The sequence below is a fragment of the Vombatus ursinus genome, unplaced genomic scaffold, assembly GCF_900497805.2.
Source record: "Vombatus ursinus unplaced genomic scaffold, bare-nosed wombat genome assembly UNPS02014804.1, whole genome shotgun sequence".
Classification (NCBI taxonomy): Eukaryota; Metazoa; Chordata; class Mammalia; order Diprotodontia; family Vombatidae; genus Vombatus; species Vombatus ursinus.
In genome coordinates this window covers 2,694,510-2,722,223 of record NW_020954582.1, presented here as the reverse complement: position 1 = coordinate 2,722,223, position 27,714 = coordinate 2,694,510, and the positions used below count along the sequence as shown (strand labels likewise).

The 27,714-nt window shown below is 45.1% G+C and overlaps 1 protein-coding gene across 4 annotated transcripts in view; it reads right to left on the bottom strand.

Moving 5' to 3' along the window:
* SLC44A5 (solute carrier family 44 member 5) overlaps window positions 1–18,154 on the bottom strand; it is a 408,380-nt gene extending 390,226 nt beyond the window's left edge. For all 4 annotated transcript variants that reach the window (XM_027874052.1, XM_027874054.1, XM_027874053.1 and 1 more), the window contains exon 1: window positions 18,089–18,154. In XM_027874052.1, coding sequence (XP_027729853.1) covers window positions 18,089–18,125 — 37 coding nt within the window. In that variant the 5' untranslated portion in view covers window positions 18,126–18,154. The remainder of the gene's footprint in view (window positions 1–18,088) is intronic.
* Between the last annotated feature and the right edge of the window lie 9,560 nt (window positions 18,155–27,714).

Sequence of the window (27,714 nt, the reverse complement as noted above, 5' to 3'; positions counted from 1 at the left end):
TCATCTGAAAGATGGGGATAATACAGTATTGCCTACAGTACAACCTACATTGAGAGAATGTGTGTTCATAGAGCACTTTGCAAACCTTAATGAGTTATTTAATGTCTGCTTCTCTCATGACTATCCCATGTGATCTCTCCTCCCCACACATGCACACTTCTGCCCATAGGCACACAGGTGCGCACTCATGCATGCACACGCACACACACACACACACACACACATCTACTCAGCTGACTTCCCCATGCCTGAGCACCTCTCACAGCTCCCTGAGATTTTATTCAGCATCTGAGAGTCTTTTCCTCTTCAGATGCCGTTTTGATTCTAATTCCATCTACTTTTATAACTTATTTTTATTCCATTGTGTGGTTCTGCTGTTATTTTCCATGTCAGGCTCACCTGAAACATTAATTCTCTTCTCTGGTTAAAATGATTTCTCCACCCAGCCTGATTGGGATCTCGAGAAACAAAGTAGCCTTCAATGCTGAGAACAGAAGAATAGGAATCTCCGAGACCTCCTCCTCCTCCTCCTCCTCCTCCTCCTGTGCCCTTTCTTGGCCCTGCCTCCTGGCTCTTCTGAGGCCTTCCACCTCTCCAGAGTCCTCATTGCCTTTTGCCTTCCCACCCTTTCTCTACCTACAGGCAGCTAAGAGGCACAGTGAATACAGTCTTGGGCGTGAAGTCAGGAAGAAAGATCTGAGTTCAAATCCTGCCTTAGATACTTACTATCTGTAAGACCCTGGGCACTTCACTGCTGGCTGCCTCAGCTCCCTCATCTATAAAATGGGGATCATGATGACACCTACTCCCAGGGTTACTGTGAGGATAAAATGAGGTAATAGTTGTAAGTGCTTGGCGTATAGTAGGTGTTTAATAAATGCCTGTTTCTTTCTTTCCCATATCTAAAGTGTTATGTAGATCTCAAGTTGCTATGTAAATGCAAGCTCTTATTATGATGATGTCATTGTTTCAAATGCACTAACGACCAAGCAGTGGGTTACCATAAATGTTGGAGAGGGTAGAGGAAACTGAAATAATTGGAAATGAATCGACTTTAAAAAATCCAGGTTTGAAGCTCTGCAGGGAAGAGAACCAGCTTAAATAGAGCCAGAGACAGTGCTAAGCCAGCCCCAAATATCATTAGTGCCTAGAATGGAAAGAGATCAAAAGTGACTGGAAATCCTACATCCAGACTGCCTGTGGTAGAGACGGTGCCTCCTGAACAGAGAGCCGAGGGACCAGAGAGAGAGCAGATCCTGCCCCCAGCCTCACTCGTCCACCACTCAGCCCTAAGGAATGTGGGATCCTTTCCTCTCCACCTTTCAAATGAGAAGAACAAACACAGAACTGTGGCCCTCCTCCCCACCCCCAGGTTACTGGAAGGGTTTGTTTTCTGTTCCGACACATTAATTTAATCATGTGCCCCACTGTCTCCTGGGAGATGCTCCCCAAATCTACTGAGAAGTTAGGGTGTGGTCCACTAAGAAAAGTATAGGTTTCATTCTTCCTAGCAGGTTCTGGAGGTATTGTGGAAAGAGCACTGAATCTAGAATCAGAGAGCCTTCTAGGCATTTATATAGCACCCACTATGTGCTGGGCATTGTGCTAAGTGCTTTACAAACATTATTTCATTTGATCCTGACAACAAGCCTGGGATATATACAAATGCTATTATCATCCCCATTTTATTGTGGAGAAAACTGAGGCAGAGATTAAGTGATTTATGCAGGACCACCTAGTAGTAAGTAAATGTTTGAGATAGGATTTAGAATTCTGGTCTTCAGGTAGTGAGGGCTCCATGTTAGGGAGTAACCTGAAAATATACTCAAATAGGCATTTCTGAGACTATATGTAACCCTGAACATTAGTTAAACATGCACATTTTGAACAGAGAAAGAATAATTTGTATTTAACCACCCTTAAAACGACACCTGGTGTTACAAGCCTGATATTTCTATTGCATTTTTATTATAAATGTTTTATTAAAGGCTTAACATTGAACATCAATACAAGAAATTAAACTTGCTTAATAACCATTTACATTTAAATGCATTCATTTAAATGCTAAAGTGTCTTAACGTGTTTTCAATCCTTCCCTCTAATTCCTCATTAGGATGCTCCCTGTGTCCATTCATTCTCATTCTCTTTTCCTCATATACAGTCTTATTTAGTGTGGGCTCTATTCTTCTGGACAAGGACAGGTACCATTCCTGGAAATCATCACCACACACCGTGGACCTTCCCAAGCCCGACTCCCATTGCCCCTTTGCCCGCTGGCTGAGGGAGGTTGACCACATTACCCCTTTCCCAATCCCTGCCTTGGCCAGAGGCAAGCCAAGGCTCCACTCCACTCTGAGCCCTGGATATGCGGTCCTCTTCTCCAGAGCTCATCGGCTCTGCTGATGCTGCCTAAGGTCCTAGGGGCTCGTGACCTTCTCTACTACTTTCCCTGCCAGAACCTAAGGCCCACCTGGTCGTTGCTGTGATCTGGACCCTCCTTTGTGTGATGACCCTCACCATTAGAGGCTGAGCTCCCAGAGACAGCAGGATTGTCTTCATTTTCCATCTCTGTCCTCGGCACAGAGTACAGAGCTAATGACAGGAACCCCTTGGTCACTGCTTCTCCAGTCAGTTCTGGATTGGGTTTTTTTCCTTTGCACCATTTCATAGAGAATTTTCCAGAGTTTTTTGTATTCCCCATACTTGTCCATCATAACCTCATCACAATATTCCATGGCAGTGATGGACCACAATCCATCTCACACTTCTCCTCCTGCTGGACCATTCATTGGCTGTTTTTAGTTTTTGTACTTCTATACAAAGCTGCTGTTAGAATCTTGGAAAGAGCTTTCTTTTTCATAACACTCTCAGGTTATATTCCCTCAAATGGAAGACACGGGTTCATGACATTTATTTTTAAAAGCCCAAAATATTAGTCTTGGCTGTACAAGCCTGACGCAAAGGACACAAATATTGCTGCCCATTTAAGTCTTCCCACCATGAAAGAAAATGCTCCCTCAGGGTTACAGAATAAAAATGAAGTAATGGGATTGAGGCATTCCAAACACAGGAAGGGGCCAACTGAACTGTCCTCCCACTGGGGTGGGGGTGAGATTTGTTCTATAAACAGTTTCTACCATTACTTTGTTTCCCTCTGATTTTTCTTTCTATCTTTAGATGAGAGAGAGAGAGAGAGAGAGAGAATGACAGATTTAATAGGCAGGCAGGCTAGCAGGATGACAGGCAGAGATAGATAGATAGATAGATAGATAGATAAATAGATAGATAGATGGATGGAGATACAGCAAGATAGAAACAGTAGGATGGATAGAGTTAGACAGAAATGAGACATATAGAAACTGACTTTTCAACTCTCAAGACATTAACTATTATAAACAACAACATGAAAACATAAAATAATTTTTCCTGTGCACATTGAATCAATTATTTTATAACAAATAGGTCCTAGTAGTTGCATCTTGCATACATGATGCCATTTGCTCTCTGTTGCCCTCTTGCCCTGTCCCTGCCCATGTACATGCACACACATGTATACACACACATACAGATGTGCACGTGCACACGAAGAGCTCTGTGAGATGGGAACTCCTGGCCTTCTTATGCCTATTTAACAAAGAAGAAAATTGAGGAACACAAAAGTTATGCCATTTGCTTATGGTCACAGTGTCAGAAGCAGGAACCAACACCAATGCCAACGCCCTACCCAGAAAGCCCAACACCTGGCAGATGGAATAAACATTTCTCTGAAGTTTCGCAGGGACATCACAAATATTAAACAACTCTGGATTCTCTAGAGATGGTCAGATTCAAGCTCACATTTTCCTGACTCCGGGTCCAACTCTCTATATACAATATTCTCCACTTTGCTTTGCTTCAAAGAAGAAAAACATTTCCAGATATTTTGCCATCCAATTTCATCAGAATTCTGTGAGCTGCGCCGGAGATCTGTCATTCCAAGTTTTACAGATGACCCGAAGCAGTGGCAGAACCAAGACTACAGCAAATAGAGGTCACAGATCCTAACTCTAGAAGTGGAAAGAACTTCAAAGGTCATCAGCCCAACTCCCTCATTTTACAGATAAGGAAACTGAGGCACATCAAGGTAATGTGACTTGCTCAAGCTTATACAAGGTGCACACATTAGAGGAAAGATTTGAACCTGGGTCTTCTGACTCCAGAATTACACTGTTACCTACTGATTTCTGGCCTACTTGTTTTTCCGTTGTTCCATTGTTCTTCCATATGCTCTGACTTCTAAAATCAGACTGGGTACTCTGCAGTAGGAATGACCCAAGGAGAATGAAAAGCTGCCTAATGTCTTATGGAGCTAGGAGGTCTAGAAACACATGCATAGAACCAAAAAAACAAAACAAAACAAAACACTGAGATATCTAAGAGGTATATTTGTTCTCCCTACACAGAATTCAGGCTAGAATTGGGGGTTGGGAATGGACACACCATCGGGAATGGATGATTCTGGGATTTATCTGTCGTGACTTATCATTCACTTCAATTCCACAAATATGCATAAATCACCTACCATTTGCAGGAACTGTCTTTGGTGCCAGAAATACAAAAACAAAATGCCCCTTCCTCAAGGAAATGCTCATTTGAATGGGACATTTGTCGAGGCTTTCCTCAACTCCTGAGGCACACACTGCCTCCAAATGCAACTGTGTCAGGATATTGGGAGGAGAGTGAATCCTAATCCTTCAGCCCTCTGTAGTTCACAATGCCCTCCTCTACTGCGGGTGCGTGGTGAGTGTGGGAGAAGGAGGCAGAGGCTCTCTGGTTCCTTCTCAGAGGTATAGGTGAATTGCTCTCTCCTCTATGCTGCCAGACCTACGATTCATCCTGGATTTGGAACTTGCTTGCTAGTTTATAGAAGACCTACAAGTTGAAACTGAATTTATTCAGCCAATTGCAACTCACTGGTGCAGGTTGTTAAAATGCCTTTGGTTGATAGAAATGCCAGGCTTTGCTCACAATTAGTTCATAGCTTTGACTGATTCAATCAAGAAGTCCAAGGGTCCCCCCCCCCAACACATAAACTGTTACAGAGGGATTTTAAGAGTCATCAGAGGTAATGAGTGAATACATTCCAGATAGAAGAGCGTGTCTGAGCAGAGGTATAGAGATGGACCGTCACATGTGGGGACCAGCTAACACGATGCTTTGTCTAGAAGAGAGAATATGTGAAGGAAAGTAATATGAAATAAGACTGGAAAGGTGGGGTACCCTCAAGGCCAGAGTGAGAACTGTTCATTTTACCCTCGAGACAAGAAGGAGCCTCTGAGGGGCAATGACATGATCATATGTGTGTTCTAGAGATGTCAGTTTGACAGCTGTGTGGGGCATGGATTGGGGAGCAGGAGCCACTCGAACCAGAGGGAACCATTAGGAGTCTCTCAGTTAATGTTAAACCCCAAATGTATAGGGCCTCAGAGACTCGTAAATCCCGGCGATGTAGCTACTCACAAGCAGATGCTCGGTCTTCACGGTGATGCATGAACCCATGGACTGAACATAACAGATTCTCTGCCAAGGGATACAAACCTTATTTTCAGAAAAATGTAATGCACCATAAAATTAATTCAAATAATTGAAGGAGAGGTCAGTCTGAATTAATGAAAAAATCCACTAATTAGGGAATACATAAAGAAATGCAATTTCATTACTTTCAAGTGATATGTAAGTGCCTATGTAATCATTGACAAGTTTAATTTAGCCTCTCTGTGCCTTGGTTTCCTCATCATGAACTGAAGGGATTGGTCCGGATGATCCCTAAAGTCTCCTCGGAGTGTGAGTGCCAGCACAGGGTTCTTGCTCCTAATCCAGTGTTCTCATCTGAGCCTGTTGCCCAGGAGCGGTTCTGCCAAGCCCTGCTGCCCATGATGAAGACTCATTTAACCTGTTCTTGGGATAGAGAGGATGTTTCAATTCAACAAGCATTTAGTAAGTACCTATTACACTGCACTGTGCTAGGCCCTGAGTGTGCACAAGACACAAAGGAGAGAGCCAAAGAAAAATACACAAATTACTCAAATAATAGCAGTCAATCTTTCTATGGGTTCTAAGGATTATATAGCACTTTGCATGTATTATCTCCTTGATCCTAAATTGCTAAAATACAAGTATATGACACACGCATAGGAGACATCCAAACAGAAGCACACAAGGTTCAAAAGGGAGGCATGCCTTTGGGCTGGAGAGCATTAAGGCAGGCTTCATGGAGGAGGCAGCATGGAGGAGCTGGACCTGGAAGAATCCCCTCGGATGAGATTCCAGCACCAGCGTGGAGGACAGCAGAAAATGAGGGAAGGAGGGAATTTCTAATTAGTATGAAGACTGTTTTGCTTTTGACCTTTTATACCAAGTATCTAGCACAGTAGCTGATACCTAGTAGGCACTTAATAAATGTTTCTTGATTGACTGATTAATATGCTACAACAGATACAGTGCTGTACTAGAGTTGGGAAACCTTCCATTCAAATCTCAACTCTGATACTTAGCTACCAATACTATGAAGAACCTACTATGTGCAAGCTAAGCTAAGCCAAACTAGGCTGCTGTGCTAAGCTCTTTTCAAATATCTCATTTGAAATAATAAATGACATTCTGTTTCAGACAGAGTGACTGAGTTTGTGGTATAAGCTCCACTCAGGTGGATGTCCAGGGAGCAGTTGGAGATGTAGGATGAGAGCCACGGGGAGAAACTGAGGCTAGAGAAGTCATCTGCATTGAGATGATAGCTGAAGCCATGAGAGTAGATGAGATCCCCGGGCAAGAAGGCAAAGAGAAGAAGGCTGGGCCAGAACCGCCCCCCAGACTCCCCATCTGGGGAGAGACTCAACATTTCCCCCTTCCAGCCTATTATCCAATTTATCACATATATGTGGTACATTTACTCTGCTAAGTTTTTTCCTATAACCGGGTAGCAGAGCACTTCAGCTGTAGGCCTTCCTAATAGAACTCTTGTTTTTAATCCCTAATAGAGAACAGGTGAGGAAAAGGAGCTGGGAATGAGGATGAAGGAGATGAGTGCTTTGGAGTCACCATGAATGTGTTATGATTCATGTCACTGAAATAGGGATTCCTTCTGCATAGAACAGCTGATGAGAGAAAGGATCCTGCCCTCCCCACTCTCCTGACTGATACTCTGCAAAGGCCATAAGACAATGGTGTTTCCCAGCTATGAAGCATCTCCTCTCCCCACCTGCTCCTAGTAGGATCATAGATTTCGAGCTCGGAGGGACCTTACAGGTCCCCTAGTCAAACCCCTTCATTTTGCAAGTGACAAAAGGGAGGCCCTCAGAGTTCAATAATTTGCCTAAGGTCTCCTAGTTAGTATCAGAGGCAAGATCTGAACCCAGGTCTTCTTGACTTTCCATCAAGGGCTCTTCCCACTCGACTAAACTGCCTCTCACCTCACAGAAAGGAAGCTCCTTGAGAAGAAAGTTGTTTTATTTGCTCTTTGTAGCCCCAGACCCTCAGACCTGGCTCAGAACAGGCATGTGAAAGAAAGCTTGCTGCTCGATGCATTGACTGGTCAAAGGCCCCTCCCTTCTCTTGGTTCTCATTCATTTGAAGACTTGTCTAAGCACAGGCTGATCTGACCAAAAGAATTTAAGTGGGTTGTTGGTGGCAGAATGTGTTAATTCTCTTTAAGAGATCTCTACAACATAACAGAGGGTTCCTTGGCTCAACAGAAGGGTGTAGAAGTGGCAGAATCCCAAGTACTTGGAGAGGGCGGGGCTTGCTTAGTAGGGGAAAGTCTTTCAGGGGAGCCACTTGACTTCACACCATCTAATCACATAGACAAAGACCATGAGTGTCACAATGAAATGCACTGTGTGTAGTACTGCCTCTTGTGAAATAGGACAATCCCACAACTGGAACAGACCTCAGAATTCATGCAGTCCAGCACCCTGCCTAGTGCCTCAATCCTTCAACATTTCTCATAAGTGGGTGTCACAATTCTACTTGAAGATTTCCACTGACAGAGATCATTGCTTCACTGGAAACCACTAATTACTAAAAAGTTCTTCGTTGTACAGGGTGTCACAAAAGTCTTAGGGCAGGTGTAGCTTACAGATCATTCTCCCCAGGTGTAAGCCGTGCCTGCACTGAGACTTTGGGGATCCTCTGCACTGAAAGTGTGTTGTCTTATAACTTCTACCCTTTGGTCCTGTCTTGCCCAGATTGTGGTCAGCTAAAACCTTCAAGAAACCCCCACCCTCCAACTTGTACTTGTACAGTTGATTTTTTGGACCTATGTAGAGAACTTTATATTTCTTCCTGTTGAATTTCATCTTATTTGCATAGACCAATCATTCCAGTCTGCCAATCTGTAAATTCTGATGTTGTCTCTGCCTCTGACCCACCCAGTACTCTGATGAGTTAGCTTTCATCACATCTTGCCAAGAACCTGACACTCAGTAAGAGACTGATAAATGCTTGTTGACTGACACATGACCCACACCTTCACCTCTACCTCATTTCCCAGCCACTAGATACAAGCCATGCTGCCTTCGCTCTGGTCACCACCCCCACCTCCTCTGCAAACCAGCCCAGCCTTTTCTCACCCCTACTCTCACCTCTTCTTTGTGTGTTCTCTTCCACCTTTAGAATGTAACCTCCTTGAGGGCAGGCCTGCCTTGCTTTTTTGTATTTGCTCCTCAGTTCTTAACAGGTGCCTGGCACGTAGTAAGCATTTATTAAATGCTCTATACATCACCCAGGGTCTCAGCGATCATTTTTAGCTTTGTGTCACCTACCAGCTCAATGGCATGACCTCTCTATCTTTAAGTATTTGATTAGGAGATAATAAGAATAATAATAATCACTAGCATTTATATAATGCTTTAATGTTTGCAAAGTGCTTTCCAAATACTATGTCATTTTGTCCACAGCCTTGGAATAGTGGGACATTATTATCTCCAAGACTTGTCTGAAGTGAAACTAGCCCAGTCTCAAGGGATCATGGGTGCCTTCTGTCAGGGCTGGGTCACAAACAAGCTAGCTCTCCAACAATCTGCTCTGGAATTTCTCCAGGGATGAGTCCCGCACACCCTTGTTAAGGTCTGAAGGATCTACTTTCTCCTCCTCTGTGAGAACCAGTCACAAAGTCGCAGTCACCCCTGTCCAACTTTGTTCCAAGGTCAGCGGCAGCTCCACAATCACACAAACCTGACTCAGCAGGGCCGGGGGACTTGACCTCAGGAAGAACAGATGCCAGCATTCTTACCGGTCTTGACATCTGTTCCTTCCAGCCCCATTTGGCCAGTCCGTTTTCCGTCAGATTCCTCTCCCCAGTAATGCCAGCTCCCATGCAGGTGGTGTTTGATACAGACAAGACTTGCTATGGAATGGGGACAAGTAGCTGTGCTTTGTCTCTGGCCTCCTCCATCATCGCCCCACATGACCCAAATAGGTGGCCTAGCTCATCTTTGTTTTCTGCTCTGCCTTCCCAGCAGAACTTTTTTAAGGCTTTCTCTTGGGTCCTTAGCATCTCTCACAAGCCTCAGCTTATCCTGGGCTCTGGGCTTCCTGAACCACTCTTAAAGGGCCAGGGCGCCTTCTGTGCTCTTCTCTGACTGGGCGTCTTTTGTACATGTCAGGAGGTTCCCAGGACAACCAAGTGAACCTTCTAGATCAGGATTATCTGCAACTGTGCTGGCAGAACTTTGCCCACAAGAGCCACCCATTCTCCTTGAACTGTCTTACTGCTCATATTGTTTTTGGCGAACTTTTTAAAATCTATTTTCATAAAGACACATCAAAATGCACCTTCCCCTCTTTGGTGCTAATGAACTCTAGGATGAAACATTCACTTTGTCCCAGGGTACTCATCATTTCTCATTTAACCATATTTCAAACAGCCTCTGCTTTAGCAACTCTAGTGATGGGGAACAGCCTACCTCGTTAAGCAGCCTCTATTCCATCTTTGGAAAGCTCCTGCTGTTAGAAAGTCCTTCCTCATATTTAACTAAAATGTCTTCGCTATAATTTCCACCATTGATCATGGTCTGTGCCCCTCACCCACCAATCTTGGGGTGTAAAATTAGGGTAAGCTTTGTTCCACATGGACAGCCTTTCAAATATGTGAGAGCAGCTGTAATGTTTTTTACTTATCTGCGTAAATGTTAGGCAGCTAGGTGGTACCATGGATAGAGCACTGGACCTGGAGTCAGGAAGATGTCAGTTCAAATCTGCCCTCAAATACTTACTAGCAGTATGATCCTGGGTAAGTCACTTTGGTCTCAGTCACTCATATGGAAAATGGGGATAAATTGAGTACATACCTCAGAGGGCTATTGTGAAGGCCAAATGAGATTAACCTACAGAAAGTGCTTTGCAAATTTTTAAGCACTATATAAATGCTATTATTATTATTATTATTTTCTTCCACCCTCCTCCCAACCCCCAGAATATAAATTCTGTGAGGGCAGTGACTTTTTCATTTTGACTTTATATCTCCAGCTCCCAGTACACTGTCTCTCACCTAGCTGGAGCTAACCCTAATCCTAAAATGTTTGCTGATTAGGAAGCAGGCTGTTCAGAAGTTAAGAAGTTCAGTGAAAATAACACTGACTCAGGAGGAAAAGACCTGGATTCAAATCCTGCCTCAGATGCTTACTGCCTGGGCATGGCCTTGGGCAATTTACCTAACTTCTCGATGTACCTCAGTTTCCTTATCCATAAAACTAGGAGATTGGAATAGTTGGCTGCTAACATCCATCCACTCCAGCTCTGAATCTACAATGCTCGAAGGACCCATATATACAAAAACATTTATAGCAGCTCTTTTGTGGTGGCTAAGAATTGGAAATGAAGGGAATGCCCAACCACTGGGAAATGGCTGAACAGGTTGTGGTATGTGATAATGATGGAATCCTGCTGTGCTATAAGAAATGATGAGCAAGATGCTTTCAGAAAAACTGGGAAGACTTATATGAACTGACATGGAGTGAAGTGAGCAGAACCAGGAGAACACTGTACACGGTAACAGCAATATTGTACCATGACCAACTGTGAATAACTTAGCTCTTCTCCGAAATACTGTGATCCAAAACAATTCTGAAGAACCTGGTTTCAAGTCTTGTGTCCAAGACAAAATCTTTGTGTGACTGTGGCCGAGTCATTTAATTCCTCAGTGCAACTCTCTAAAATTAGAAGTTATGGAGCCATGGAAAATACCATTTGCAGGGCAGATGGGAAACAGGTCAGCCAGATTGGAGATGCCATTAGTCTACTAATCATCTTTGCATTATTAATAAAAATAAAATAATAAAAAAGAAGTTATGGGGGAGTTGCCCATTTACATAAGGAGGGAGTTTTCACCTTGGGAGTTCCCTTATACCAATAAGACTATAATTCAGAATAGACATACACATACACACTTGCATATGACAAGTATGTGTGTATAGATATGTGTACATGTGTGTATGTATACATACGCATATTATGATTTCATCTTGCATCAATGTAAGGAGCTCCTGATGAGGAATTTCCCTTGCTAATGAAGGTCCCCTCCATTTCTGTAATTCATCTGCATACCGCATATGTATTCCATTTCATTCAGCGTATTAGCCTGCAATTTCATTAGCTGCGGCTAGGTGGAACTACAGCGTATAGTGGATGAATCCAAAGTGTTTCTGCAGCTTCACTGCAGCCTTGGATCTGAACACAAAGCACGCACTTTGAACTGCGCGTGCCGTCACACCATGCAACAATGATGAACACTGCTGAAACTCACAAAGGGGTCACCAGTGGAAAAAGTTTAAAAAATCCTGTCCACAGGAACCTCTGAATAAGATCGCGATAATTAATGGCTGGAGAGAGCCATAGGCTAGGGAGATAGATGTCCTTCAGGAGTTGGGATCTGCTTTAGCACCTGTAGTGATGGGGAACAATCTTGAAGGAAGCTAAGAAAGAATTCTCCAAGCCCAAGGTGAGGAGGATATGAATTCCTGGAATGGGGGCAGCCTGTACAAAGGCTGAGGTGGGAGATGGGATGTTACAGCCAGAAGCAGGGTATCAGATATGAAGGGGAATGTTGGGAAATAAATCCAGGAAAGCTAGAGTGAGATTACAGGTGATCTCAACTGGCATTCATATATTTGTTCGTTAAACACACATGAAAACGTACATGTATTTATGAAAGCACATTAGCTTTACATTAGCATACAGATGTGTGTGCACACCTCAACATTTATGGCCAAGCTGAGGACTCTTGGGCAACACAAAATTACTGAAGACTTGAGGAGGGGAATGACAGGAACATCACAGTCATGCTTTAGGAAAGTGCAGAGAGAATTGGTTGGGAAGGAAAGACACCAGGCTGAAGGAGAGCAGGTAGGAGGTGATGGCCAAGGTCCCAGCAAGACGACCCCTGAATGAGGGCATGTTTCGTGTGAAGGCAGAAAAGGGAATGGACAAATAAGATATTGGGGAGGTAGACTTAACAAGATATGACAAATGAGATGAGAGAAAAGAACCAGAGGAGAGTGATGGAAAATAACTCTGAGGTGAAGAACTGAGTTATTAGAAAGACAGTGACATTGCCAAAAGAAATAAAGGAGATTTTGGGAGAAGGACACTGAGTTTTATTTTAAAACACTGAATTTGAGGTGCCTCCAGGACACCCAGGTGGAGATGGCCGGCTGGCATTTAAAGAAGGACTGGAGCTCAGGAAAGCAATGAGGGCTGGGTTTATGCATCTGAGAATCATCTGCATAGAGTGACAATTAAACCCACCAAAGCAGGTGAGATCTCTGAGCGAGAAAAGGCAAGAGTTTACCCAGTTCTGAGCTTTGAGGGACACTTGAGCTGAGGATTGAGACATGGATGATGATCCAGAAAAGAAGGCTTAGGAAAAGCAGTCAGTCAGGTAAAAAGCAAACCAAGGGAGGAGAGAATATTGGGCTCAGAGGAGGAATTTGATAGTCTCAAAAGCTGTGAAGAGGTCAAAGAGTGAGAGCCAAGAAAAGGTGCTAGGTTAGCCACTGGCAACCAGAGTGAGAACAACTTCCTTAGAACTGAGCCAGGCTTTTTAAAGTGAGTGGGAGGGTGAGAAGGTAGAAGCCCAAAACGAGTATACCCAACGTTGTTTAGGGTTTGGTCTGTGGAAGCGAGAAATGACAGAACAAAAGCTTGTGGAGGTGGAAGGATCAATTGGAGGTTTATAGTTTTTAAGGATGTGAAGACCTGGGCATGTTTCTAGGTACAGGGAAAAAGTCAATGAATCAATAAGGAGAAACTGAAGATGAGAGAGAGGAGATGATGGAAGGGTCCAGTTCCTGGAGCAAGAGGAGATCAGTCAGATACTGGATCAAAGAGGGAGAGACTGGATGATGCTAGTGACGGTTTTGAGGTACAAAATAGGGGGTAAGATTTTTTTTAATATTTAGGCAATTGGGGTTAAGTGACTTGCCCAGGGTCACACAGCTATTAAGTGTCAAGTGTTTGGTCTGAGGCCGGATTTGAACTCAAATCCTCCTGACCTAAGGGCCAGTGCTCTATCCACTGTGCTGCCCCAGGGGGTAATTTTTTTTAATCAGTAAAAGAGGACACAAGATCCTCCACTGAGGAGGAGAGTAACAAACTGGCCCTTTCGGATCTTCCTTCCATCATCTGTCTAAAGCATCAGTTATCCTCCAAATTTGATGTAATCTATAAATTTGATAAGCATGCCATCTAGGTCTTCATCCAAGGCATTGATCAAAGCATTAGACTTAGTAAGGCTAAAGAACCTTTTGGCACTCCACTAAAGACCTTCTTTAGACTAATAGGGGTACATTCTTAAACACTTGACTTCATTCAGCCAGTGAGGAATATGCTTAACTTTACTATTACACAGCCTATGTTTCTTTTGCTCATGAATATCATGGAGGGACTTCCAAATGCTTTCTTAATGTCCAGCTCTGCTCATGCAGCATCTCAACCAAAAACAAAGCCAAAAGCACGGACCTCAAGCCTGCTACATCCTCATCCAAGTCACTGATAAATATCCTAAAGAGAATGCTTGTACTTCCTGATGTCATCCTTGAAAGTCAGGGAGGGTGTGGCCCCAATCACTCAGAACTTTATGTTCTCATTTTTAAAAATAGATCTGGGGTCTTGGATTCCTGCAAGCTCAATATGAAACAGTTGTGCTTCCCTGCTTTTTTTTTTTTTAAAGAGAGGAGGTTTGGAAGGAGACCTGGGACAGTTCTTTGTACTGCCCTGCTCAGACCACATCTCAAGGCACTCCAAATTCTAGGAAAACCATTAACAAACTGGAGCATGAGCAGAGTAGGGTAACCAGGGAAGATGAGGGAACCAAAGCCCAGGTCATATAAGAACCTGTTGAAGGAACTAGAATGCTTACCTTGGAGAAGAGAAAATGTGGAGTGGGAAGACACGCCAGCTGTGTCTTCAAGCATTTAAAGGGATGTCACAAATAAAAGAAATTAGAATTGTCCTTTTGACCTGAGAGGGCAGAACTGTAGAAGTGGCAGATTAAGACTCCATATGAGGAAAACATCCTAATAATTGGAGCTCATTGAAAGTGGCCCCAGAAGCAATGGGTTCTCCCTCCCATAGGGTCTTGAAGCAACGGCTGGATTAGCCACTTATTGGCAATCACAGAGAGGAGATGTAGCCAAGTTGCCCCCCAGTTGGCCCCCTGGGGTGCTTTCCAATGGATTCCTTCTTAGAAGCTCCATTTTTAAAGAACATAATGACACTTACAATGTTTTCTGGATTGTTATAAGACATTTCTTGTTTGTGGACTCAAGGGATTTTTGACATAAATGCATCATAAACACTAAAATGATAAACATTTAATTTCCCAGCCATGCTGGGAAAAATGACTTCTTGATGAGGTGTCCTGAATTAATGCTACCACCCCCTTGAGAAATACTGCCAACTCATCTCATTTCACTGTTGGTGTGGAGAAACTGCATTTCCCTTAAGCCAATCTCTGTCTGTTCTAGATATGTACTCTCTATTGCTAGGACTTGGGAAACCAATGAGCAACTTGCCTGTCACTGGCTTCAGCAAATGGCCTCCCCCCCGTGCAGGGTAGCTAAGCAGAGATGTGGCTTGCTTAAAAAGATAACCAAAACATCATGTAATATCCCTAAGTCCAATAGCTCTTTAGCCAGCCAAATTCCGAAAGGCAGTCCCAGCCAAACCAGGTCAAGAAGTGTGTACTTCCACTAGCCAGCTCAAGCTTGAGAGCCACTCGCTAGCCATCAGTCAGTGTTAGCTAGAAACAGACTTCGGAGGAGGAAATGAGCAAGCCCCTTGTCAGCTGTTACTGGCAGATAGGAACCGAGAATCTTTCACACCAAAAATGTTCAATGGAGGCAAGTCCTGAGACTAAAATGTATCCAATTTGCTTCATAGTTTCAGAAACATGATAACCATTCCTGTCCTGACATAAAGAAACTCCAAGGACAAACAAAAGATCTCCCTTCTTCCAGGAAAAGTGAAATGAGCTGATCAAACACCTGACATTACAGGAGAGAAGATGAAGGATATGACAATGTGAGTTAAATATTATTGGTCTCCCTTAAAACAAGGCAAGGCACAAGAAAACCTCACTTCCACAAAATTGCAATGGCAGTCCTTGAAAATACATGTCATTGAAGCTCTCTGGCATTAATTCTTTCAGGGGAGCAGTTAACCGTTCCATGATAGAACTGTAATCATCTCCATCCTTCACTCCACAAACACATGAGCTAAATTGAAACAAGACAAACCCCCTCTCTTGACATACAAGGCAAAGTCTCCTGTATTTTTTAATAGTCTCTCCTACCAAAACTCATTCCTCCTGAAAGTCCCTTTATATGCCTTCTTCTCAAGCTTCTACGTGAAGAGGGTTCATTTTAAGGCTTATAGGACCATAGAAAAGCCTAAAGGACCTAAAACATCATCTGACCCATTCCTCTCATTTTATCTTGGAAGTGAAGTGACTTCTCCCAAGGTCACGTGGGTAATAAGTGGTCCAGCCCACACTGGTCCACTCATTTACAGGTGGAGTTGCCTACAACCAGTGAATGCTACAGGGCTCTCAGATTCCATTTACTCTCCAGGGAACTTTGGAAGACTTTTCATGTTTCCAGGGGGCAGGCAGCAGCCTCTCTGCCCATGCCCAGCCCCATCAGCAGATGTCCCAGACCTGTGTTCCTCACCTGCCGTATGGCTCCATGGAGGAAAGAAGCAACTTCCTCCAAGACCAAAGTGCATATGAGGCGCCTCTACAATCTGGGTTTCAATGAAGTGCTTTCCAGAGCATGAAAAAGGTTGCGGAGGAACTTGCCCACTGTGCCTGGGACATTTTTAAGGTCATCTCCCACAGTAACAAGAAGGATACTAACAGAAAACAGAGGAAGTGAACTGTTTTCAAGGCTCCGTTAACTATTCCACTGGACAGTTATAACGGGCAAGGCCCTGAGCTACACTCTGGGGACACAGAGACAAAGAAAGGAAAGCATCCCTGCCTTCAAGAAACTTACATTCTACAAACACTGACAATTAAAAAAAAAAAAAGCAAACCTTTGCCTGGAAATTGTAGCGAAGTCCTTGTAGTTTCACAAGAAAAGAAAGCCCTGTTCAGTTGTGTTCTAGGCTTCCCCAGGTTTATGACTCAAGAGCGTAAAGCCTTTTCCCACAATGGAAGAGATCCTCGGGGACAATTAAAAAGCCAGCCTGAATCTGGGAGATCAAGGCTGTGTTCCTCAGTGACCTTTGGAGTGAATCAGGCTCCTTCAGGTCCAGATCTGTTTGGAAAGGCAAAGCTCAAAGCCCCCACCCAGCTGGACCAACATCTTCCTGGTCGGCGGCAGCGCCCCCAGTCCTGCCCTCAGCCCTCTGCTCTCCCCACCCTCCCTCCTCAGCAGGTCCAGAGCCAACCCACCACCACGTCTGCCCTCTCACTCACTACAATCCCAAGACGCAAGAACCTGTCTAGCTTCAAGGCGGAGGCGGTCACCCTTTTGGCCTGTGCTCCCCGTACCAACCCAGGTTCCCTTGCCCCGCTTAGTAAGGAACCCGCAGCATACCCCTCTCATCTCCGCAGTGCTGCAGACCCCCTCCTGGGACGGGCTGCTTCCCCAGCGAGCTGCCTGGCTCGTGGTGGTGTCCTCTGCTCCGCAGCTCTCCTGCCTGGCGCGCCCCTCTTGCGCTCAGGGGGCCGGCTAACGCTGGCCTCACCTGTTCCCCACCCCCTCCGGCATGCTCCCTGCCCCTCCTAGGATGCCCAGAGGACTGTCTCCGTACAGGCGGGAGCCGCCCCGCCGAGACTCCCGGGCCAGACTCTCGGCTCGGCCGGACTCGCTTTCCGGCACCCCACCCCGGCCGGCCCCCTGAGCGCAAGCCCCGGCGCGCCTCCCCCTCTGGGCACTGCCCCCTCCTCAACTTTCCAACTTTGGAAGCCTGGGTTCCACACAACAGCAGCAAGGAAACGGGGTGGGGGGCAGCGTGACTCCCTGTGGCTCGTCTGGAAAGGTCAAGGGACAACAGCAGAAAGCAGCACGCCCCCCGCCCCCACACACCGGATCAAAATCCACTGCCCCGCGGCGAGCTCGCTCTTCTCCCGCCTGCCAGGAAGGGCCAAGCAGCGGCAGCACGGTCCGTGATGGAGCTGAGCGAGCAGCCTGCAGAACTTCTCAGGTTCGGGAGGGAAGAGGAGCAAGGGGTCACCGCGGCCCTCGGACTTGCGAGAAGCGCCAGATCCTCCACCCCAGGAGGGCTTGGGCGGAGACTACGAGCCCCTAATCTCCCTCCACTGGCCCAAGAAAGGCAGGTGCAACAGATAGCTGGAGGAGCGCGATGCGGCTGCGGCCGAGTTCCCCGAGACCTCTACGAATTAAGGGGAGGAACCCACCTCAGGGTCCTTTCCCGGAGCCCCCGGGAGGAGGCAATTAGTGAACTCACGCCCCCCCGGACCCAGCAAGGAAGAAAGCAAACTTCCCCCTCCGCACCTTTGCCCTGCCAGAGCGGCGACTGGCAAGGGAAGGGTGAGCGCCGGGGGTCTGCGGGGCGGTCTGGGGGCGCGAGAGCGGAAGCGAGGACTCACCGTAGTTGTCGGGGCGCTCTCGCTTCTTCGCGTCCATCTCTGCCCCCAGGCTCCCCGTGGGCCGCTGGCTGCAGCTCCGGGAGCTCGCGGGGCTGGCACGCCTGGCACCCTCGTCCGCTCCGCTCTCTGCCCAGCCTCGGGCTCGGCTCAGCGCGCTCTTTGTGGCTGCGATGGCATCCGCCTCAGCCCCGTGCCCAGGCGGCTGGCGCCCGCCCCAGATGCCGCCGCCGCCGCCGCCGCCGCCGCCGCCCGCTTGGGCTGCTGCTGCTGCTGCTGCCTGGGCTCCGCCTGCTGCTGCCGCTGCCTCTGCTGCCGCCGCCGCGGCTGCCGCTGCCAGAGGGAAGGCAGACTCCGGGCTCCGGGGCGACTGGCTCGCGCTGACCTCCCTCTCCCTATTCCCACACCTTTCTTCCCTTCCCTCTCTCCCTCCCCTAGCCTCTGGTGTCCCGTTGGAACTGAGCCACCTACTCCGATCCAACCAGAGCTGGTGCCGTCACAGAGTAGCTGGGGAGGGGTGGGGGCGGGGGCGGGGGGATGGGAGAGGAGGAGATGCTGTGATCGGAGAGGCAGCGAAGGGGCAGAAGACAGAGGGGAGGCCACAGCAGCCCAGGAGGAGGAGGGGGGAGTGAGGAGGGGAAGGAAAAGACCGCGTGAGCCAGAGGGACAGCTGAGGGAGTGAGGATCGCAGCAACTGAGGGGAAAGAGGAAGAAGAGGGGGAGGGAGGAGGAAGAGGAGAAAAAGTCAGGGGGTAAGAAAAAAAAAGGAGGAGAAAGGAAGAAGGGGGTCAGGAGGAGGAAAGGGGGAGAGAGGGAGATGCGGAAGGGGGTAGGGAAAGGGAGAGGAGGAGCGGACAGAGGAGGAGGAAAGGCTATGAGCTTGGGGGGCAACAGAGAGAGGGAGGGTGGCGGCAGCAGGGTCGAGAGAGGAGACACACAGAGACCAAGAGACCCGGATAAGTGGAACCGACTCCTGCAATCCGCGGCAGAAGGTGGAGATTGTGGAGGGATGGGGGACTGAATCGAGATGGGCCACAGCCTTAGCACTGTCAAGTAGTCCCACCCCTTTCACCCTCCACTCGCCTCGACTTCCCAGGGCCTACCGAGATGGGGGATTAAGCGTGGTGGTCTCCAGAAAGCTGTGCCTCCATTTGGGGCGGGGGGGGGGAACTGGTGGAGAGTCTAGATCTGGAGGAATTTAAATTCCGGGTCAAAGTCACAGACACCTGGAAGAATGACCCAATTCTAGCCTAAGAAACTTAATAGCAGGGTCTCAGGGCAGTTCCTGTGGGCCACTGGGGAAGGAGGAGAGAGAGCTGATATTATCAGACCTATATTACAGAGAAATGGGGGGCGGGGGGAGGGACATGGAAGCATTGCCTTTGAATTCCAATGTTTCTCAGAGGCCTCGTTACTCCTTCCTGCGATTGAGAAAGTTAGTGTTTGTCTAGAGGAGCTGTCCTTCTCTGTCGTGCTGATTTAAAAAAGAAAGGAAGGAAGGGCGTTCTTTCCGTGCCCCTCCTCTGAGAGAAGAGCCGGGACAGACATCGACTGGGGAAAGGTTGGGTCCACTGTGGTCCATGAATGTCCTGGGATACCCTGAGCTGTATGTAAGAAACCATGTGTGTGATGAAGACAGAAGCTCGGAAGATCTGCATGAATAAATGTAGAGGGAAGTCCGAAGCCAAGAAAACAAGGTATGCAATGACTCCAGCAATGTACGTGGAAGGAGCGACCACTCACCAACAAAACCAAAAGTGACTGTGACACAAATATAAAGGTCAATCAAGGAAGAGTTATGAGAGGCTACCTCTAGCCCAGCTCTTCCTGGAGGTGGGGGATCCACAGGTGTTACACATTGCACTTGTTTTTAGACTTTTCCCAATGCATTGATCAAATGTGCTGACTTTGTTTCCTCTTAAAATACTGTTTGTAATAAGGGATAGCTAGTAATAATAACTACAATAATAACATTTATAAAGCTTTTAGATTTGCAAAGCACGTTACAAAAAAAAATTTTATTTATCCTCAAAACAACCCTAGGAGATAGGTGCTGCTATTATCCCCATTTTACAGATGAGGAAACCAAGGCAAACTTGAGTGACTTGCCCGGGGTTACACAGCTAGTGAGGCTACATTTGAAGTCAGATTTTCCTGATGCTAAGTCCAGCCCTACTGCCACCTAGCTGTTCAGGGTCCTCAAAGTCTTACTGCAAAGCTTTTTGGGTTTAGTGGCTTAAAGCTGCTGCACTAAGACTTTTGGGATACCTTGTGTACAGTTCTGTCGTTTATTGTCACCACTTTTGTGAAACAGGTAGAGAAGTAGTGTCCTCAGGTGATGACTGAAAACGAGGCACAGTGAGATGGAGAGAGCTGAGAGCTGTCCATGGTATATAACTGCTTAATCCTAGCCATCATATTATTTGAAAAAGTGTTTTGAAAATCTTAAGCTACTATGTAAAGGTTAGTTATTATTAGCTATAATTGTGAAAGCACTTTGAAGTACTACACTGTAAGATATCTAATTGTGTTCATTATATACATATATCAGTGATGACTTGAATGCAGAATAGAATGCACAGCATTGACAAGGAGGGTTTGAATTCAACTTTAAGAGAACACAGGGAGGCAAGACACCTTGGGGAACTTCACCGACACAATTACAAAACACTCTTTACACAAATACAAGCAGCTCCAAACAACTGGAGAAATATTAATTGCTCATGGGTAGACTGAGCCAATATAATAAAAATTACAATACAACCCAAATTAATTTATTTATTCAGTATTATGTCAATCATACAACTAAAGGATTACTTACTAGAACTAGAAAAACAATAATGAAATTCATATGGAAGAACAAAAGGTCAAAAATAGCAAGGGGCTTACTGGGAAAAATGCAAAGGAAGGGGGCCTAGCAGGAATAAGTCTCAAACTATATTACAAGGCTGTAGTCTTCAAAACAACTTGATATTGGTTAAAAATAGTGAGGATGATCAGTGGAATAGATTAGGTACACAATATACTAAAGCAAATGAGTACGGTAATGGAGTGTTTGATAAACCCAAAGAATCCAGCCACTGGGGCAAAAAGCTATTTGGAACAAAACTGTCGGGAAAACTGGAAAACAGTCTGCAGAAACAAGGTATAGACCAAAATATACCAAGCAAAACAAGTTCCAAAAGGGTACATGACTTAGACAGAAAGAGTGATATCAGAAGCAAATTAGTGGAATATGAATAAATTTACTTGTCAGTTCTATGGATAGGGGAAGAATTCATGACCAAACAGGAGATAGAAAGGTTTACGGAAGGTAAAATGGACAATTTTAATTGCATAAAATCAAAAGGTTTTTTTCCTCCAAGAATAAGATCAATGCAGCTAAAATTAGAAGAACAGAAAATTGGGGGGAAATCTTTGTAGCAAATTTCTCTCATGAAGGTCTTCTTTCTAAGAAATATAAAAAACTAATTTCAATTTATAAGAAGAGCTATTCTCCAATGACAAATGATCAAAGGACACAAGCAAGAAGTTTTCAGAGGAAGAAATCCAAGTTATCAATAGCCATCTCTAAAAAGTGTTCTAAAGCACTAAATGAGAAATGCACATTTAAATAACTCTAAGGTACTACCTCACACCCATCAGATGGGTAAAGTTGCCAAAAAAAGGAAAATGACATGATGGAAAGACTGTGGAAAAATAGATACATCAATGCACTATTGGTAGAACTGTGAACTGGTCCAGTAATCCTGGAAAGCAATTTGGAACTATACCCCCAAAAAGCATACCCTTTGAGCCAGCAATACTGTTACTAGGTCTATGAACTCGAGAGATTGAAGGAAAAGGAAGAGGATCTATTTGTACAAAAATATTTATGCAGCTCTTTTTGTGGTGGCAGAGAATTAGAAGCCGAGGGGGTGCCCATCAATTGGGGAATAACTGAAGAAGTTGTATGAATGTGATGGAAATGTCTTGTGCTATGAGAAATTATGTAAGGAATGTCTTCAGAGAAAACTTGGAAGACTTGTATCAACTGATACAAAGTGAAGCATGCAGAATCAACAGAACAATTTATAAAATAATAATATTATAAAGATAACTCTGAAAAATTCACTAAATTTGATCAATACAATAACCAACCACAATTCCAGAGGGTTCAAGATGAAATATACTGTCCACCTCCACATAGGTGGTGGACTCAAAGTGGTAAACTGATACATATCTTTTGGGGATTTGGTCAATGTAGGAATTTGTTTTGCTTAACAATACATGTTTTTAACAGGTTTTGTTTTTCTTTCTTTCTCGGTGGGAGTGGAAAGAGGTGAGAAGGAGAAAATGTGGACCTGAAAATAAAACCAAATCGATGCTTTTTGTTAAAGGAAATGCATAGGATCAGGGGTGTGCTAAGCTGCCTTGCTGGAAGGAAGAAAACCAGCCAGAATCCTACTGAGTGATGGACGGCATGAGCTCCATTTAAATACAGAGACCATATAGCTCGGATCTTTGTGTAACATGAATGCTGTGCCCTCCTCTCTTGGGGCCAGGTGTGCTACATCTCCCCTTAGTTGAGAAGTCAAGTGCCCAGAGAGAGTGGGGAAATTGCTTTCTCTCCCACTTTTATATGCTCAAGGCCCAGTCACTGGCTGTGTTCCCTCCCCCATCTGTCAGGAGCCAGTGACTAGCACCCAATTCCATTGAACCATTTAACATGGAATAATTTTTACACAGGGATACTTATTTCAAAAATAAGCACAAACAAACATACAAGCATTTCCCCCTCAGGGGCATAATTTCCTCTATACCAGCTGTCTCAGAGAGAGGATTAGTCCAGTTCCTACATAGCATTGGTCCCACTAAGTTTATGTCCAGATGTTGAATGACTGCCAGAAGAGACCTTGTGTCCATTTCTCTAGCAGAGGTGCAGAAGATCACCCCTTGCTCCTAGACATAGGGGGAGAAACCCCTGGTGAGGTGTGCAGCACAGAGTCTTACCTAGGGCACTGAATGGTTAAGTGATTTGTCCAGAGTCACACAAAAGTGGGACTTGAACCCAAATCTTCCTGAATCCATTGCTGACTCTCTAATCACTACAGCACACTGCATCTCTGCAATGTGGGTAGTTCTTCCTATTCAGATGAAAGATCTCAGTGCCTTACTAAGCAGTTTTTATGAATTTCTGGGGCCAAAACAATTTGCCACCTGATGACCAACCTTTGGGGTAGGAACCATTATGTAATTAGCTAGACTAACCCCTGGATGACACAGTTACTTCACTGTCAGCCCATATTTGACTGCCCAAATGCATGCCTTCTAGACACACAGTCACTATCTTTGTATAGGCTCTCATCACCTTTCTCCTGCTGGCTGGTCTCCCTTACTCAAGTCTCTCCCTACTCCTTCACTCAGCAGCCAAAATTATTTCCCTAAAGCACAGGTCTGCATGTGTCTTTCCCTTGCTCAGTAAATACCAGTGGCTCACTATTACCTCCAAAGTCAGATGTAAAATGTTGTTTGGCATTTAAAGCTCTTCACGACTTGGCCCCCACCTAGATTTCCAGACACCTTCTACTTCATTCCCCCTCATGTACTCTATGATCCAACTGCATGGGACTCCTTGGTTCTGGTCACACACCATCCTCCTTCTCCCACCTCCCTGTTTTTGCATTGGCTGTCTGCCATGTCTTGAATGCCCTCGCTTTTCACCAATGCCTCTTAGATTCCCTAGCCTCCTATAAGACTCAGCTCAAATCCGGTCTTAGTTGAGATGCCTTTCTTTCAGGGTTCTCCCCTTCACCCCACTTTATGCCTTCCCATGGAGATTATCTTCCACTTAATCTCAATATATCTTGTACGTAAATAGTTATCTGCATGTTGCTTACCCTCATCAGAAAGAAGGTAAACTCCTTTGGGTCAAGGACCATGGTTTTGCCTTTGTGTCTCCAGCCTTTAGCAAGGGACCTGGCACATAATAAATCTTTAATGAATGCTTCTTGACTGATTGAGTGTTTGTCTTGGAGAACCTGTCAGACTTTGCCCTCTACTGGCATAGTTCCTGAGAAAGAAATAAACAAAAATCTCCACTCCATGATTAATAGTAGAATTTTATATATATGACATACATATATGCACATATACATACACATGTGTATACAAACATGTACATGTATTATATATATATATACACATATATATGTGTATGTATATATGTTCAGTCATTTTCAGCTGTGTCCAACTCTTTGTGAATCCATTTGAGGTTTTCTTGACAAAGATGCTGGAATGGTTTGCCATTTCTTTCTCCAGCTCATTTTCCAGTTGAGGAAACTGAGGCAAACAGGGTGAAGTGACTTGCCCAGGGTCTAAGGCTGGATTTGAACTCAGGCAAGTGAATCTTCCCAACTTCAGGCCTGGCACTTTATGTACTGTGCTATCTAGCTACTCTCTCTCTCTCTCTCTCTCTCTCTCCATATATATATATATATATATATATATATATAATATATATATACATATATATAAACTGTGGCATAAGAATTATGAAAGATATTCATTTATTCAGTTACTACTTGAGTGCCTACTATGTGCAAGCCACCATTCAAGTCACTGTAAATACATATGGAGGGTTTCACCAGAAAATAGGCCATAACATATGCACCCCAAGTGGCTAACATCCCATCCTCCTCAGTCTTCCAAATCAGGTTTGACCAAGTTGGGTTTCCTCCAGGAAGTGAGCTCTAACTTTCACCACAGGTAATATGTTTTTTAAGTAATATATTAATTGGCCATCATTGGAATATCGTTTTATAAGTGTTCTTGGGTATTCTTCATGTGAGTAAATTGGATTAGCAAGTAAAGCTGTAAGATACGTGGGTGCAAAGAATATGCCTTCTTTTATTTTTCATGTGAGTCATCATTGTAATGTGTATATGATTAGCATAACTATTGTTGTACCTCCAAGTGCTCTCCCATATGTTGTTATCTCATTTACTCTTACAGCTTTTAGGAGTCCCATTGAGAGAGGCATTCTTCTCCGCTGATAACTCAAACTGAGGCCTCCAGAAGTGCAGGGAGCTGTCCCAGGTCTGGGTAGCTGCTAGAGCCTCCATTACCCTCTTGTCCCACTACTCTCCATAGATAACATGTTTACAAAGGATCATAGATCAAGATCTAAAAGGGACCTTTGGAGCCTTCATGAACCAAGAGTTCTTAACCTGGAGTCCATGAATTTGATTTTTTGAAATATTTTGTTAATTTTATTTTAACATAATTGGTTTCCTTTTTAGCCCTATGAATGTTTTATGCATTTAAAAACATTATTCTGAGAAGGGGCCCATGGGCTTTACCAGACTAGCAGAGTAGTTCATGACCTACAAAAATGTTAAGAGCCCCTAATCTAGTACATCTCTCTCATTTTACAGAGGAGGAAAGTGAGTCCCTGGGAGGCTAAGTAATTTGTCCAAGATCATACAGGTAGTGATACCAATGAGGCAGGATTTGAACCCAGCTCCTCTGAGTCTAGAACCAATGCTCTTTTCACTATACTATCATGGGGACAGAGCTAAGATGGAGGAGTGACAGGAAGGAGTATAGCCCACAAATATCTAGAAAATATGCCAGACGGGGCAGCTAGGTGGCACAATGGGTAGAGCACCAGCCCTGGAGTCAGAAGGACCTGAGCTCAAATCTGGCCTCAGACAACACTCACTAGCTGTGTGACTTTGGGCAAGTCACTTAACCCCAATTGCCTCACCAAAAAAAAGAAAAAGAAAAAATATGTACCAGACCAAATCTTTTCACTATGATATGTTGCCTCTCATGAAAAACAGCTAGTTCTCTCCTTTGTCATTTATTGAAGGGGGGCAGTTGCCATTTTGTGAGAACAAAACATATTTTTTTAACATCAACATATTCCTGGTGATACCGTATGGCTGAAACTCACAGATTGCCACAATCTCAGAAAAACTGAAATTGTGAATGACCAAAGGGCACTTGACAGAGGTAGAGTAGTTGTAAGCAGCCTACATTGTTTTACCTGTGATGATCTGTTTGCAAGAAGTAGCATAAAAGGGCATCATCAAAGACATGTAGGCCATAAAAGGTAAGCCAGTCATGTATGGAGAATGAGGAATAATGAATACTCCGAGCATTGCATTGGTAACCTTAAAATACTCAGAGACCTAGGGGAAGGCTCCCAGTGCACCGAGTTCCCCAATGGAATACTTATGGACAGCCATAACTATCCCACAGGACTAAAAGGCACAGATCATTTGTGAGTGCACCAGTAGAGAGAACGTCTACACCAAGCAGGGCACAGTTTTCAAATTAATCTGGCAATCAGTCAGCAAACTTTTTTTAAAGAGACATAGTGCTGGGTACTAGGAGATACAAGTACATTAGATTTTTTTTTTTTACATTTGCTCTGTTTCTTCGATCTTTTTATTTTGTTTAACTATTTCTCATTGCCATATTGAGTCACTGTTTTCTCTTTGATCTATTCTAATTCTCAAGGGTCCAGATCTCCGGAGATGTGCTCCGCTGTCTGTTCTGAGGTTCCCTTCTGCTAGCCATCCTTGCCTTCCTGGCTAGTCCATTTGGTATCTCAGGTTCCCCTCCTCCCTGGTACTCTCATGATCCTTGTGGCCAGGACAGTTTCTTACTCGGAGGCTTTTCCTATGCTTCTTTAGGGTTGTTCTTCTCTTCAGGGTTGCCCCTTTGGGTATCTTTCGGTCCAAGGTATTTCTTCATAGTGTTTTCTTTGGTTTGCTCCTATCAGCAGCCTTAGTGTCTAGACTGGGGCCATGATGAGGAAGGTGGAGGGAAATTGTGCTTGGCTGAGCTCCGCTCTTGGACTTCAGAGTGCTCTGGGCAGGCCCTACTTGGGCTTGGCCATGTCTCCTGAGAGTAAAATCACAGCCCAGGTTGTCTGGATGGCTGGTGGTCCTGGGGCTTCTGGGATGCTGCTCAGGGCTATTGTCGGCTATGGCTGTGATTCCTGGAATTCCTTTTCTGGGGGCCTTTGGATACTGCTGCAGCAGACTTCTACCTCCTCCCCCCCGGAAGGGCCCGGCCCAGCCACTGCAGTTGAAACTCTATGCCACCCCCTCACTAGGCTCTGCCTGGGCCCTTTCCACTCTTCTCTTGCTTTAGGTCTCAACTTTTTCTGTGGGCTTCTGCAGCCCCAGACCCAGGCTTTGCCAAGGACCATCCTCTCTTTGGGGCCTCCTTCTCACCAGGTTCTTGCCACAAAAGTTTAGGACTACCCCGATCCTGAGCTCTGCCTAGGGTCTTTCCCCTGCCACCAAGCCCTGGGGTTGTCTTCAGCTGGGCTTTTCTCAAAGCTCTGGGCTGTTGCCCTGGGGCTCCAGGGCCACCTCTGTGCTGGACTCTTCCTAAGTCCCTTTTCTTGCTGCTGAGCCCCAGGGCAGACTCCTTCCTGGACCTTCCTCAGAGCGCTGCTCTGGCTAACAGAACTTCCAGCTTTCCTAACTTGTATGCTTCAGGCTTAAACACTTCAGGCTTGTACACTCCAGGCTTGTACATTTCAGGCTTGTCCACTTCAGTCTTGTATATTTCAGGCTTGTACACTTCAGGCTTGTCCACTTCAAGCCTGTACACTTCAGGCTTGTATGTTT